General features: G+C 48.3%; 1 protein-coding gene across 2 annotated transcripts; it reads left to right on the forward strand.

Moving 5' to 3' along the window:
- The first annotated feature begins 190 nt into the window (after window positions 1-190).
- LOC123937361 (stem-loop binding protein) lies at window positions 191-14,287 on the forward strand. 2 transcript variants are annotated; one of them, XM_045998161.1, is made up of 8 exons: window positions 191-359; window positions 458-574; window positions 3,348-3,452; window positions 6,248-6,307; window positions 6,585-6,722; window positions 7,374-7,523; window positions 9,216-9,297; window positions 13,333-14,287. In XM_045998161.1, exons 1-8 carry the CDS (start codon window positions 301-303, stop codon window positions 13,447-13,449), a joined length of 828 nt encoding a protein of 275 aa, XP_045854117.1. In that variant the 5' UTR covers window positions 191-300; the 3' UTR covers window positions 13,450-14,287. The 2 variants fall into 2 exon arrangements, with proteins under 2 accessions (XP_045854117.1, XP_045854118.1); XM_045998162.1 differs by lacking the exon at window positions 3,348-3,452.
- The last annotated feature ends 225 nt before the right edge of the window (window positions 14,288-14,512 follow it).

Below are 14,512 nucleotides of genomic sequence, written 5' to 3' on the forward strand. Positions count from 1 at the left end.
CCGCCTCCCGGAAGGCGCCGTCGGGGTTGCGGTTCCACGTTCCCCCGCCCAGGCCCGAGACGCCTGCGAAGCGCGCGCAGCCGCCGGGGCTCCCCCGCCGGCCTTGGCCCGATGGTCTCGCCCGCCGCGGCGCGCGCGGGAGCTCCGGGGGCGGGGCCGGCGCCACATAAAGGCGGTTGGGGGCGGGGCGCGCGCAGAACCTGTCAGCGCCGGCGCTGGTGAGGCCGCGGTCCCCGCCTCCAGTACCGGACCCCCGCCGCGGACCCCGCCGACGCTGCAGCTGCCGCCGCCGCGCTTGCCATGGCCTGCCGGCCGCGCAGCCCCTCCACCTATGGGAGCCGCCGCGACGGCGGCAGCAGGTGAGGCGAGCCGCGCGCCCTGGGTATTACGGGCTGGCCGGGCGGGGGTCCGCGGCGGGCGCCCGGGGCCGCCTCCTGACGCAGTGTGTCGTCCGCAGTCCGCCGCCCCCAGCGAGATGGAGCCTTGGGCGGAAGCGCCGAGCCGACGGGAGGCGCAGGAGGCCCGACGACGCCGAGGGCCCCGCGAAGCCGGCGGGCGAGGGCCGCCCGGACAGGTGGGCCCGGAGTGCGGTGCGGGCGTGGGGCGCCCGGGGGTCCCGCCCGGCTTGGGGGTGGCTTCCCGCGCGCTGGCGGTGCCCGCGCCCCAGCTCAGCCGGCCGGAGGGGGCCGTCCTGCTCCGGCGGCGGCGCAGCCTGAGCGGGGGCCTGCGGGGCAGGTGCGCTTCGTGCAGAGCCTTCCCGCGGCACTCCCGCCACGGGTGGTTCCGGGCCCCGGAGAGGCCCCTGGGAGCCGGGGGGCAGCGGGGAGGCCGGGAGCTCCTGGGGGGCGGGCGGGGCAGGCCCTGTGGGCGGCCCTTGTGTGGGGAGCGGCTGACCGGGACGCGGGCGCTGTGGGGGGAACGTGCAGGCACTGGACTTCCCGCGGTTCTGCGCTCGTTAGCCGGTCCCCGGTTCGGACGGGAGTTTGGGGAGACTCAAGGCGCAGGGGTGGCTCCGAACACCCTTGCTGTCCGCGGAGCCGTTTGCTGTGAAGGAGAGGGTGGGGGTAGAGCGGACCCGGCCGGGGAGGGAGGCGGCGACTGGAGCCGGCCGTGTGGACGCTCAGAGCGCCGAGTACTGCACGAGTGGGGCCTGTGCGGAGTGGAGCCTTTTAAAGACGCGCTGCTGGGAGAGCTGCTCGGGCAGAGACGCTGATGTGGCGGGCGCCTGGACGCTGCTGCAGCGGGACGTGAAGAGAAGCGACGGAACCCCGTGGGGATCAAGATCTGAGTGCTCGCCAGTCTCCCGTTTAGCGGAGGAGAAAACGTTAGGTCGTTATACGCTGCCTCCAAAGTCCCCTGTATCCCCGTGGGTGGGCCTCTGGCTCGGGAGTCAGCCACCGGGGCCGTACTCCTCTACTCCTCCAACACGGCGGCGGGAGTGCCCTTGGCTCCTCTTGGCTCTGTGGGGGCTGCTTGTCCCTTGTCCGCTGCGGTGATGCCTGGGGGGGCGCACGCGGGTGCCTGTAGTAGGGCCCTTAGTTCATGGTACAAGGTAGGCTTTGTTTTCCATTGGAGCACTTTCCCAGGGAAAGTACTTTTGTCCTAGAATAGGATAGGTTGAATATGCTCGCTTGATCTAGAAACGTGGCCGTAGTTCTACCAAAGGTATTTTCTATTTTACCAAACTATGCGGTGTAGTGGAAAGTCATTTGTAAGCACCTTTTAAGAGTTCAGCAGTTTGTCATGGCCCAGACCTGAGCCTCTTGGTTCACGAGTAGGGACACTGAGGTCCAGCTGTCGACAACCTTCCATGTGGTTCCTTTTTGTGTCTGGGATGCAGTTACTGAGTCACTTTAACTTTTGGTTCTTTAAATTGACTTCAGACACTGCCAACCATTTTTAGGAATTCTGGAAACTTAGTTTTAGAAATCTTAGTTTTTCTGGGTGAGATAGCTGTAAGAGAAGAAATGGTAATTTCGCACAGGGATCATTCATCTGTTGCTGCGGTGGCATGTGGTTTGCAGCTAGGGTGCATCTGGTCTCTTAGAGTGGCACCTGGAGTTGTGTCTATCTTTGGTGTGTCAGTGGTGGCCAATAGAAAATTGAGGAAAAATAAAAATGTCGGTTTGCATGAGTGCCAGAATTCTTGGTATTAAGACTTTTTCAAATTGCTCTTTTTTTTTTTTTTTTTTAACAATTTTTTATTTGAGAGAGCATGCGTGCAGAGGCTGAGGGACAAGCAAGACTCCCCACCGCGCAGGGAGCCCGATGTGGGGCTGGATCCCAGGATCCCAGGATCATGACCTGAGCCAAAGGCAGGCACTTAATGGACTGAGCCACCCAGGCACCCCCTCCTTTTTTTTTTTTTTTTAAAGATTTTATCTATTTAACAGAGATCACAGGCAGGTGGGGGGGGAGGGAGTAGGCTCCGTGCTGAGCAGAGAGCCCTATGTGGGGCTCAGTCCCAGGACCCTGAGATCATGACATGAGCTGAGGGTAGAGGCTTAATGAGTCACTGAGTCTCCCCATAAGTTGGTCTTTTTTTTTTTTTTTTTTTTAAGATTTTATTTATTTATTTGAAAGAGAGAAAGGGATCACAAGTAGGCAGAGAGTTAGGCAGAAAGAGCCGGGGGAAGGGGGTTCCCCACTGAGCAGAGAGCCCGATGCTCTCTGAGATCAAGACCTGAGCCCAAGGCAGAGGCTTAACCCAATGAGCCACCCAGATGCCCCTTGATGAAAGGTTTCCTTGATCTCTGGATTGAACTGAGCTCCTTGTTTACACTTAACCAACTGTAAGGGGTGCTGTTTCCAGTACACTAAGTCCTAATGTGGCAGGGACTCCTATGTATATTCCTATGCCACTATTTTAATTAGGTGATACGTTCTGAATAGTTAATTAGATGCATTTAAAAGTAAATAGTAGGCACGATTTATTAAGTACCTTTTATGTGGTGGTCACTTTTCCTAGTATGAAGTGTTACTAGTTCCTTTTTAAAATACTGAAAAATAGTTTTTTCATTTTGTAAATGAAAGAACAAGTTGTGTTCTTGTCTGTGCTGAAGGTGGCTTGTTCACGTGGCCTTCCCCCCAGTGTACTGTTTCCTCATGATCCAGCCAACAGCGGTAGATGGTGGGTGCCCGCAGGTTCAACAGATAAACCCCTGAGAGACTTGAAGTGAATTGCCCAAACTCATTGAGCTAATAAGCGATGGAGTGGAGAGTATCCTGGAGCCCATTCCCTCGAAACTCTGCGGACGGCATGGGAGCATCCATCTCCTAGTGTGCTGTTTGAAAGGACACTGAAAAGAGGTGTCCTGGTTCAAATGCGCATTTTCATTGTATTGCAGTTTTACCACTCCTGAAGGCCCGAAGCCCCGTTCTAGATGTTCAGACTGGGCAAGTGCAGTTGAAGAGGATGAAATGAGGACCAGAGTTAACAAAGAAATTGCAAGGTATACATCCCAGACCCTTGTGAAGTGTGATCCGTGGTGTTGCTGATTATATGTTAGTTTCGAGGTGTGTGTTAGAAAGATGATTCTTCAGAGGCTGGTTCCCATTCCAGCAGCATTAGCAGTGCCTGACCACTTGTTGGAAGAGCCCATTCTCAGACACCTGGCCTGCTGAATGGGAAACTTGGGTGGGGTCCAGCCATGCCTTAAATGAGCGGTGCAGATGCATCTGCTCACTGAAGGACTGTTGCCTTAGTGGCTGTCGTTCCGCCATGGTGGTAGGTGGGAGGTGGTGCTACCATGGTGTCTCTAACCTACCATGATGCCTCTAACCTACCACATTGAGTTCTGCCACCCCAGCCAACTGTGTGACTCTTTATTTATTTATTTTTAATTTAATTTATTTTATTATTTTTATTTTTTTAAAGATTTTATTTATTTATTTCACAGAGATCACAAGCAGGCAGAGAGGCAGGCAGAGAGAGGGGAGTAGGCTCCCCGCCGAGCAGAGAACCTGATGTGGGGGTTGATCCCAGGACCCTGGGATCGTGACCTGAGCTGAAGACAGCGGCTTTAACCCACTGAGCCACCTGGCGCCCCTATTTATTTATTTTTTTTTAAAGATTACTTATTTGACAGATTACAAGTAGGTGGAGAGGCAGGCAGAGAGAGAGGAGGAAGCAGGCTCCCCGCCGAGCAGAGAGCCCGATTCGGGGCTTGATCCCAGTACCCTGGAATCATGACCTGAGCCAAAGAGAGTCTTTAACCCACTGAGCCACCAGGCGCCCCTGCTCTCTCTTTAGGTAGGGAGTGCACTCTTGTCTGACACCTGGTTCAGGTAACAGCTTGGAAGTGGGAGAGCCCAGGGAGGGGTCCCTGGCTTGGAGCCTAGGAGCCCCTTGCAGTTGTACCCCAAATTGTTATGTATATCCAAGTTCTCACAAACTCCAAGCCTTTGCCTCAACTCATTATGGTTCAGACGATGCATTCTTATGCACTGCTTCTCTCCTGATTATAGTTTGGTATTTTTGGATCTTTCCTTCCATTTGAAATATGCCATCCAACCCAGCTGACTGAGCTTTGAATTGAAATGCTGTGGCTCATAATCAGTTGGAGTATATTGAACTGAGTCTCTTGGCTCTTAAATCTTTGGAGAAGATACGTTGTCTGAGCAGGGAAGTAGGGCCAGCCTGCCTGTGCCACCTCTGCAGTGCTTGATGGTGCTTACAGCTACGTCAGGAAAGGCCCAGGCCACACGCGTGTTAGTTAGGGCCTCTCAGGGCTGCTTGAATTTCAGACGCGTGTTAGTTAGGGCCTCTCAGGGCTGCTTGAATTTCAGACGCGTGTTAGTTAGGGCCTCTCAGGGCTGCTTGAATTTCTTTTAGGTATCAAAATGTATGTGTGTGGGTGGGCAGTATGCCTGGTTAGAAATGGGCTCCTCCAGCGTTTGGAATTAGTTGTTTTATTTATATAGATCTCATTTTTCCCAACTGTAGATCTAAGATGTTTGATTTGGTCTCTTGGAGTTTCTGTGCTCTGCTCCCAAGGTTCGTAACAGCTTTCTGCACATAGCCTATCTGTCCTGACCCTTGCCACGGACTATTTGTGGATCTTGTTGATGGAGACCCCTTTCTCTCTTGACCTCCTTTGGTAGACCCTGCTTTGTTCTGCAGTTGTCTCATAGACCTGTCTCCAAAAATTGTTCTACTTTGCAAAATAGGCCTGCTCTATTTTGGGCCGATCACACCCTTCCTGATGGAAAGCTGCTGCTCTAGTAAGACCCTGGTGGTTTGACCTACTGCTGATGGTATAGTCTGCCTTTTTTTAACCAGAATTTAGTTTACTGTACTTCAAGAAGGATAATATGCACTGCACACCACCTGTCTGGGAATTGGAAAATGGGTTTTAGTCATACTTGAAGCCAGTCTGTTTCATCTGGTGTCCCTGAGAGAATGAAGCCCTACATAAAGTGATAGGGAGGACCTGCTTTCTCAGTTCTCACAGACTGGTATAGAATCAGAGCTTTTCTGCGTACACAGGAAGTAAACTCATTCTCGTTATTTCCTGGTTTCCAAACTGTACTTAGTTCCTCAGCAAACTGGGGGGCCTGGCACTTTTGGAAAGGGAGACAGTAAGATACGACATATTTCAGACACACGAACTTCTAGCTTGAGGTGGTTCTTGGTTTCAGTGTTAGATTGAGCTACACTCCTTTGGCTGACATACCTTGGCAAAGCAGAGTTCCGGTAGTTGCAGTGATAGAAATCAAATGCCTCCTGAAATCCATGAGGATCAGGACTGGGGTATGTTCAGTCTCTTTCGCAGATGGGAGAAGGCGAGCAGAACCCAGTAAGCATACATGTAAGGACTTGTGGTATTAGAAATAAAAAAGTATTTATCTCAACTTAGGTTTATTATTATTATTATTTTTTTTTTTTTTTTTTTTTTTTTTCAAAAAGTGGATCTCACTACTTAACCTGAAGCTGTTAGGGGCTTTTTTTTTTTAGCTTAGAGAATGTCTCCATTACATATGGCGGTGCCCAGGGTTATTGAGGTAAGTTGTTTGCTCCCAGAGCCTGGCTGCTCTAAGCGCTTTGTACGAGCTTGGTCTATAACTGACCTTATGAGAGAAGGTGACCAAGGGAGATTGAAATAAAATGGAACCACTGTGCCATTACCGTGATTCACTTACCAGACCACACTGCTCAGGGAGAAGGCCTGACCTCTGCGGGCTCCCTGAAAAGCACTGTGTTAACTTGTATACCTTTCTAAAAGAGCAATGTTTATTTTGTTCTCAGATATAAAAGAAAACTACTCATAAATGACTTTGGGAGAGAGAGAAAATCCTCATCGGGAAGGTAAATGCCATGGAAATGTTTCTTCTCTTAATTCAATAGGCCTGTCACTTGCTGGTGGGAAGAACTGCACATGGGATGCTGGTTTCCCAGCAGCTTGCGCTGCTTAGTCCTTTCCTCCCTGCTTTGGAATTTGTGCCTGTTATGTACAGTTCTGGACTGTTCTGGGATTAACATGGTTTAGAATCCAGAGGACAGATGTTCTTTCATTGTTGTGTTTTAGCATTGTCTTATGTAGTGGTCTTAATCTTGAGGCTTGTTCTGTCCATCTCATCTTTAGTTCTGACTCCAAGGAGGCAGGGTCCGCGGTGCCAGCTGACTTAGAGACAGACGAGAGCGTCCTGATGAGAAGGCAGAAGCAGATCAACTACGGGAAGAACACCATCGCCTACGACCGCTATATTAAAGAAGTCCCCAGGTAGTCTTGTGTCACTTGCGTGTCCTTGTCCTGATGGGGCTGTGGAGCACTGCAGTTTAGTCTCTGGTCTGCTTCCGTGGCGAATCTGACTTGGTGTACTTCATGGACGCTGAGGACCACTGAACCACTTTGAGGCACTCATGTGACAGATGAGAAAGGGAGGGGACTGAAAACCCAGGGACAGGAAGATAAGAAACTAACATGTTATAGTTCAGAGTGTTAGGTAACATTTCAAGTCCAGAACTGCTGGGTTTCAGACACGTAAAGCCGTTAACATGCGTGATAGGAGAAGAGTAAAGTTCAGGTTTATAGGTTGTAAAGATGGTGTTGAAGAAAAACATGAACTTTGTCCCCTCTTGTCCCAGCAGCATGCTCTTCCTACCCTGCTCCTCACTCACAGGGTTGCAAAGAAAGCTCAGAGAGGGTATCCATTTCATGGTAGGACTAGGGGTCATATATGCTTTTCTGGAGCACAGATGGCAAAGGAAGAGTAGAGTCAAAGGAGTAGTGCTTTTTCATACATAACTTTTGCTCATTTTACGGTCTCAGTTGATCTACAATATTTGATACTTCTCAAGAGTTTTGTTAATCTTCGAGCTGGCGTACAGAGGCGAATGGTATGTTCTAGGACAATCTCCCTCTTTCCTGTAGACACCTCCGACAGCCTGGCATCCATCCCAAGACCCCCAACAAATTCAAGAAGTATAGTCGACGATCGTGGGACCAGCAGATTAAGCTCTGGAAAGTGGCTTTGCATTTTTGGGATCCTCCAGCTGAAGAAGGATGTGATTTACAAGAAATGTATGTCTTTGTTGCATTCTTGTCCTCTGTTTCTGCAATTGGTGCAGCGATTGAAATCACGTGATCGTTTATGTGCAGGTTATCATGGTATGGAGGGCCCCTGGGAGTTCTGAGAGCAGAGCAGCCAGCAGCCTTGGCTTCGTGTGTGTTTGCCCCATGGGCAAGTGCGGCAAGTGGGGAGGGTGGTGGAGGGAGGAATCTGTTTCTTGGATTTAATTGCCTTTGCATAGCTAGAGAAAATGGAGATCAGTAAACCTAGTGAAATGAGGGCTGTTGTTTATTTGTTCTTAAATTTTAATAATTTTTAAAAAAAAATTTTAAAGATTTTATTTATTTGACAGAGAGAGAGAGAAAGATCACAAGTAGGCAGAGAGGCAGGCAGAGGGAGAGGGGGGAAATGGCTCACCACTGAGCAGAGAGCCTGATGCGGGGCTTGATCCCAGGACCCTGAGATCATGACCTGAGCCGAAGGCAGAGGCTTAACCCACTGAGCCACCCAGGCGCCCAGTTTGTTCTTAATTTTAAAATAAACATTCTTGGGGCACCTGGGTGGCTCAGTGGATTAAGCCACTGCCTTCGGCTCAGGTCATGATCTCAGGGTCCTGGGATCGAGCCCCACATCGGGCTCTCTGCTCAGCAGGGAGCCTGCTTCCCTCTCTCTCACTCTGCCTGCCTCTGCCTACTTGTGATCTCTCTCTGTCAAATAAATAAATAAAATCTTTAAAATAAATAAATAAATAAATAAAATAAAATAAACATTCTGGAAGGTATTTGAGTAATCTATTGAACTTTGAAAATAAAAGGTTTTAATTAAGGAAACTTTTTATCCCCCCCCCCTTTTTTTTTTAAAGATTTTTATGGTGGGGAGAGAGCATGAGGAGGGAGGAGGGGCAGAAGGAGAGGGAGAAACAGACTCCCTGCTGAGCATCAGGCCTCAAACTGAAGGTAGCCCCTTCACTGAACTGAGCGCTCAGGTGCCCCTCCCTGTTGGTTTTTCAACTCAAGCCTAGTTGGAAAGGTCTGGGGCTGGGTTTTTGCCCCAGGGTGAGGACAACCGTTAAATAGGGAGGTGGACTGTCTTGCAAGTGACCCCTCCTTGGGCACCTATTATCAGCTCCCTCCTGACCTGGGTCTCTGCCTTCCTCAGAGACAGGTTTATTCATTCAGCAAATACTTGAGTTCCTGCTTTGTGCTGGGGAAATTTATTAGAAACTGTCATTTTTGAAATGAGTTATAACCTGGCTTTATAGATTTGGCCTCACAGATGTCATAACATCATACTGATTTTTTTTCCCATTATGACACTGTTGTCTATTCTCTAGGAGTAGAAAATTGGAAAATTAGCGATTGCAGTATTCACCTCCCCCTGCATTGGGCCTGTATTGATGCTTCTGTGTAGAAGGATGCTTGTGGGTGTGTAAACAGCTGCACCACAGTTGAGAATAGGCAGGTGGTGGTATTCTCTGAGCCAGGTGGACGTTTCCCCTTGTCACTGTGCCAACCCTACCTGTGCAGGGCAGGGAGGTGGGGGTTCACTGGAAACTCCCCATTGCTTCGGGAGCAAAGGAGATACTTGGCAATCGGTGTTTGCATGGGGCAGCATGCTGATCGGGCTTGTATTTTGTGAACAGGCTGGGAGGACCTCTCTGCTTTAAGTGGTGGCTGATGTACCTGTTTGCTTTCACTTGGCAGACATCCTGTGGACCTTGGGGAGATGGAGACAGAGTCTGTGGAAAGCAGCTGCGAGTCCCAGACGAGCTCTCAGGATAACTTTGTAAGTGCCTTTTCTTGGTTTCGTCTCTCACCATGGTGTTTTGGGTTAGTTGTTGACTGCATCTTCCCCTTGATGAACTGGCATTGAAGCTGGAGTTCAGTTCTGCTGCTTATGAAGGGGCTCCTTTATCTCTTCTCACATCACTGAGATGTCGACTTGATGGCATTCCTAGGTAGTAGCCTTAATTGAAGTTTTTGGTTTAATCCACCTACTCAGTCCTGCCATTTTCATTTTAAAAGTGAAAGGCCTTTTTTCCTGGATTCCAGTGTTTGTGTAGGTCTTGTCCCTGACATGAATTTTAGTCTGTATGCAGTTCGTGGTGATGATTTGGTAGTCAAGATTATTTGTTAGTTACGTCTAAATAAAGGTATGCTTTGGGCCTGAGGGTTCCCCCCACATTTGCCGATTTTAAAAAATTACATGTCTTTGAGGGGGAAAAAAAAACCTATGAAGATTAAGAACAATATACAAGGGGTGCCTAGGTGGCCCAGTGGGTTAAAGCCTCTGCCTTCAGCTCAGGTCGTAATCTCAGGGTTCTGGGATTGAGCCCACTTCGGGCTCTTTGCTCAGCAGGGAGCCTGCTTCCTCTCTCTCTGCCTGTCTCTCTACCTACTTCTGATGTCTGTCTGTCAAATAAATAAAATCTTAAAAAAAAAGAACAATATACAAAATTAGCTCATCTAACCCTATACTTGCTGGTTGGGTGCACATTCCTTCAGACTTTTCTGCATGTGTACAAGCAAATATACGTGAGCAGTTTATAATAAAAGCCCTTTATTACCTTTATAAGGAGACCACCCTGATATTTGCATATGGAAATACTTAGCATATTGAGTGAAAAAAAATAGATTGAAACTAGGAAAAAGCAAATATTTGTTGGGAGGTACTTAGGCTTTCTGTGGGATCATGCTGTACTGTATTTGGACACTTGAGAAGTTGGTAAAATAAAAGTGCATAGTTGTCTTTTTCTTTCTCTCTCTTTTTTTTTGCCTTCCATCTGTGTCCCACCCGTGGCAAGCCTGGCATGTGTCCTCCTTGTTTTGTGGCCCATCTGCATACCTTGCCCTCTGTGTGACTGTCCCACAGGAGAGGAATAGCAAAGTTAGATCATGAGGCATAGAGTTTAACAGGTTATTTTTGAAGACTAATGACGTGGAAAAATTTTGGAGATAAATAAAAGTTTAGTGATGGAATGATTCCAGTTTGGTGGATATTTTTGTGTATGTAGGACGAAAAGGGACCTATGAAAATCTCAACTGATCCATCCTTAGTTTGGATCAAGGGTAACTCTTGTCCCTGCTCAAGAAACAGATTCTGGGGGTGCCTGGGTGGCTCAATAGGTTAAGCCTCTGCCTTCTGCTCAGGTCATGGTCTCAGGGTCCTGGGATCGAGCCCCACATCTCTCATTCTCATTCTCCTTGCTCAGCAGGGAGCCTGTTTGCCCCTCTCTCTCTGCCTCCCTCTTCTTGTGATATCTCTCTCTCTCTCTCTATCAAATAAATAAATGAAATCTTAAAAAAAAAAAAAAAAGAAAAGAAACAGATTCTGAACATCCCACCTGCAGAATCAGGTGTTAGAGAGAGAGGCTCAGGCCCAGGGGGCAAGGAGGAGCCGGACCATGAAGATTAGAGGTAGGAGTCCTGGGGGGGCGGTCAAAGAGGAGGTGGTTCAGAGATGGCTGGATATGCTGAAGGGAGGAGAAGCTCGAGACTAAGCCCTTTATTTAGTACTACGCACACCTAGGTAACTGGGTCCCTCAACCACCCCAGTAGACATGGACACAGCCATGATGTCATTGTGCACCAGAAATGTCATGTTGAGAGAGCACTCTGTCTATCCGTGTTCAGGCCTCCTGGTTGTCCTAAGAATGTTCTTTTTACAAGTCTTTTTTTCTTTTTTGATCCACAGTTAGATCAAGGATAACTTGTTTAAATTGCCATTTCTTACATTTTTTTTTTAATATTTTATTTATTTGACAGAGAGAAATCACAACTAGGCAGAGAGGCAGGCAGAGAGAGAGGAGGAAGCGGGTCCCCCGCGGAACAGAGAGCCTGATGCGGGGCTCGATCCCAGGACCCTGGGATCATGACCTGAGCCGAAGGCAGAGGCTTTTTTTTTTTTTAAAGATTTTATTTCTTTATTTGACAGAGAGAGATCACAAGTAGATAGAGAGGCAGGCAGAGAGAGAGGGAGGGAAGCAGGCACCCTGCTGAGCAGAGAGCCCGATGAGGGACTCGATCCCAGGACCCTGGGATCATGACCTGAGCCGAAGGCAGCGGCTTAACCCACTGAGCCACCCAGGCGCCCCTTCATTTCTTACATCTTAACTTAGAATAGTCTTCCTCCCTTTTTCCTCCCATTACGTTAACTTTTGGGGAAGACTTCAGGCTAGTTTTGTAGCGCAGAGTTCCTCATTTGGGAGTTCTATTGTTTCTTGCAGAACCGGTTTCAGAGTGATCACTTAAGGCAAGACCATGGTGGGAGTGTATGGCCCGTTGTCCCATTATTGGGGATGTTAAGTTTATAATATGATTCAAGTGGTATCAACTGGATTTCTTCCTTATAAAAATAACTTTTTTTTTTGAAGATTTTATTTATGTACTTGAGAGAGAGCAAGAGAGAGCACAAGCTGGGGGGCTACAGAGGGAGAGGGAGAAGCAGACTGCCCACAGAGTGGGGAGCCACATGTGGGATTTGATCCCAGGATCATGACCTGAGTGGAAGACAGACACTTAACCGATTGAGCCACCCAGGCGTCCCTAAAAATAACTTTATTATTATTATTTTTTTAATATTTTATTTATTTGACAGAAAGAAATCACAAATAGGCAGAGAGGCAGGCAGAGAGAGAGGAGGAAGCAGGCTCCCCGCGGAGCAGAGAGCCCGATGTGGGGCTCGATCCCAGGACCCTGGGATCATGACCTGAGCCAAAGGCAGAGGCTCCAACCCATTGAGCTACCCAGGTGCCCCAAAATAACTTTATTTTTAACATTCATTTAAAATTTTGGTTTTAGTTGGTATAAACGTTGGGTTTCCCTGGGTTTAAATGCACTAAATCATAAACTCTCTTAACCTTTGATTAAATCGTATGACCTTGTAATTGAGTTTTTGTTTTTCTTTTTAAAGATTTTATTTATTTGAGAGAGAAGAACATGAGAGGGGAGAAGGTCAGAGGGAGAAGTAGACGCCCCGCAGAGCAGGGATCCCGATGCAGGACTTGATCCTGGGACTCTAGGATCATGACCATAGCTGAAGGCATTGGCTTAACCAACTGAGCTCCCCAGGCACCCCGTAATTAATCTTTTTTAATGAAAAAGCAAAACCTCTTTAGTGAGACAGGTCGGAAATATGCTTAATCAAACATTGCTCTCTCCTAGCCTGAGAGCCACTGTTCAGTTTTGTCCTGTCTTTCAGCAGTATTTTGTGCTCTCAGAAGGTGCGCATGGGCGTGCACATCTGTCTGAGCTGCTCACTTTACACAGTGCTTTGGATCTAGCACCTATGATCTCTTTGGTAGTGTAGTTATTGGGGATTGTGAGTGAGTGCATAGACCTTGACATATGCTCTGTCACGCGATTCCCACAAGTTGTGGGGTGCAGGATGGGCTCAGGAGGGCTCTGTCCTCTGCCTGGTGCTAGAGTAGCTCAGCCAGGTCCTCCTTGGTTGGCAAGCGCATGCTCCGTGGTTTGGGGGGGGGACTCTGCTTCACAAGTCACGGGGAGTGGGTGGTGGTGCCCTCAGTCCCCGATACAGCCCCCTGAGGGTCAGAGGGCTGGGGCTCAGATGCTGTGAAGGGTCTGTTGAGTTTCTAATGGATTGGTTGGTGGGTAGGGATTTGACCTATCCACCGCATGGAAGTAACTAGGAGATGGATTTCAATTCTCTCTCAGTAGCATTCCAGCAACACAGACCTTTGCTGGCCATGCTCTGAGTCCTGTAGAGCTGTGAGCGTGGAGGCGGTGGTCGCAGCCTGTCCTGCAGTACCAGGCTCCACATGCCTTGGGAGCTCACCCTGACTGTGCTCTTGTCTTCTAGGACGTGTACTCTGGCACACCCACTAAAGTCAGGCACGTGGACTGCCAAGTGGAGGACGAGTTTGATCTGGAAGCTTGTTTAACTGAGCCCTTGAAAGATTTCTCAGCCATGAGCTAACCGATGCCACCTGGAGGCTACTGGAAGCGAGAGTTGCCTCCACCTGGCAGGTTGGGGGCTGGCCAAGCATGTGTCTTGCGTTGGTAACTGGAGGGTTTCTGTTCCTAGTTCATTACTGCATTATCTTATGGTGAATTGTTACTCTTGCCTTATTTTCTTAAGAAACGTTAATTTTATGTATAGTGAGTATATTTTGCATGTTTTAAATTGTAAATGGGAACTACATCCAAGGAAAACTAAATTTGAAGCAGTCTTGGAAACTTAGTTGCTTAATTCCTACCATCCTCCAAGTTAACCTGACAAGCTGATTTTGACTGGTTTTCCCCCAGTATGTCAGACATTAAGCTGTTAACTGGTCACATGGCTGGTTTGGGGTTAGCCACACATTCATGGGGCCAGTCGTGCATCAGCTTTCTTTACTGGTATCTGAGTATTCTCATAATTGGATAACTTTAATATCTTTATGGAAATTTAATATAGGGCCTTTTGTCAGTATGTCAGGGTGTGGTTTTTTTTTCCTCATACAGAGCACTGGATAGTCAAAGATAGTAAATTAAGCTGTTAAGGGATTTTATGTAATTTATACAGTCTTAATTTGGTACTTGTAAATAGCGGTAGGTAGGCCTTCTACCTGTAATACTCCAAGAGTTAAGGCAGCAGAGGGGTTTAGAAAGAACATTTTTTTTACCGTCTGTTAATTTACCATGTAAAATTGCTGTAAATGATGTGTACAGATTTTCTGTTCAAATATTCAATTGTAAACTTCCTGTTAAGACTGTTATGTTTCTATTGCTTTTGTATGGAATGATACTGCAAAAATAAAAAGAAAAGAACCTTCTCTAGCTGATTTATTATGTTGCCAAATAGGCTGACTGCCAAGTAAATTCCTGTGTTTGGAGGACCTTACCATGTGGCGCTGGGGAGAACAGTGCACGGTGGTGAAGGAAGCTTGGGCCCAGCTCACTGAACTTTGCCCAGTGAGGAGGACCTTATTTTATGTTTGGAGCTCTGATGGCGGATCTTGGTTTGGGCCAGAGTCACATCCAGATCTCCTGTCACTGCA

Source organism: Meles meles, chromosome 2 (assembly GCF_922984935.1).
Source record: "Meles meles chromosome 2, mMelMel3.1 paternal haplotype, whole genome shotgun sequence".
In the NCBI taxonomy this organism is placed as follows: domain Eukaryota; kingdom Metazoa; phylum Chordata; class Mammalia; order Carnivora; family Mustelidae; genus Meles; species Meles meles.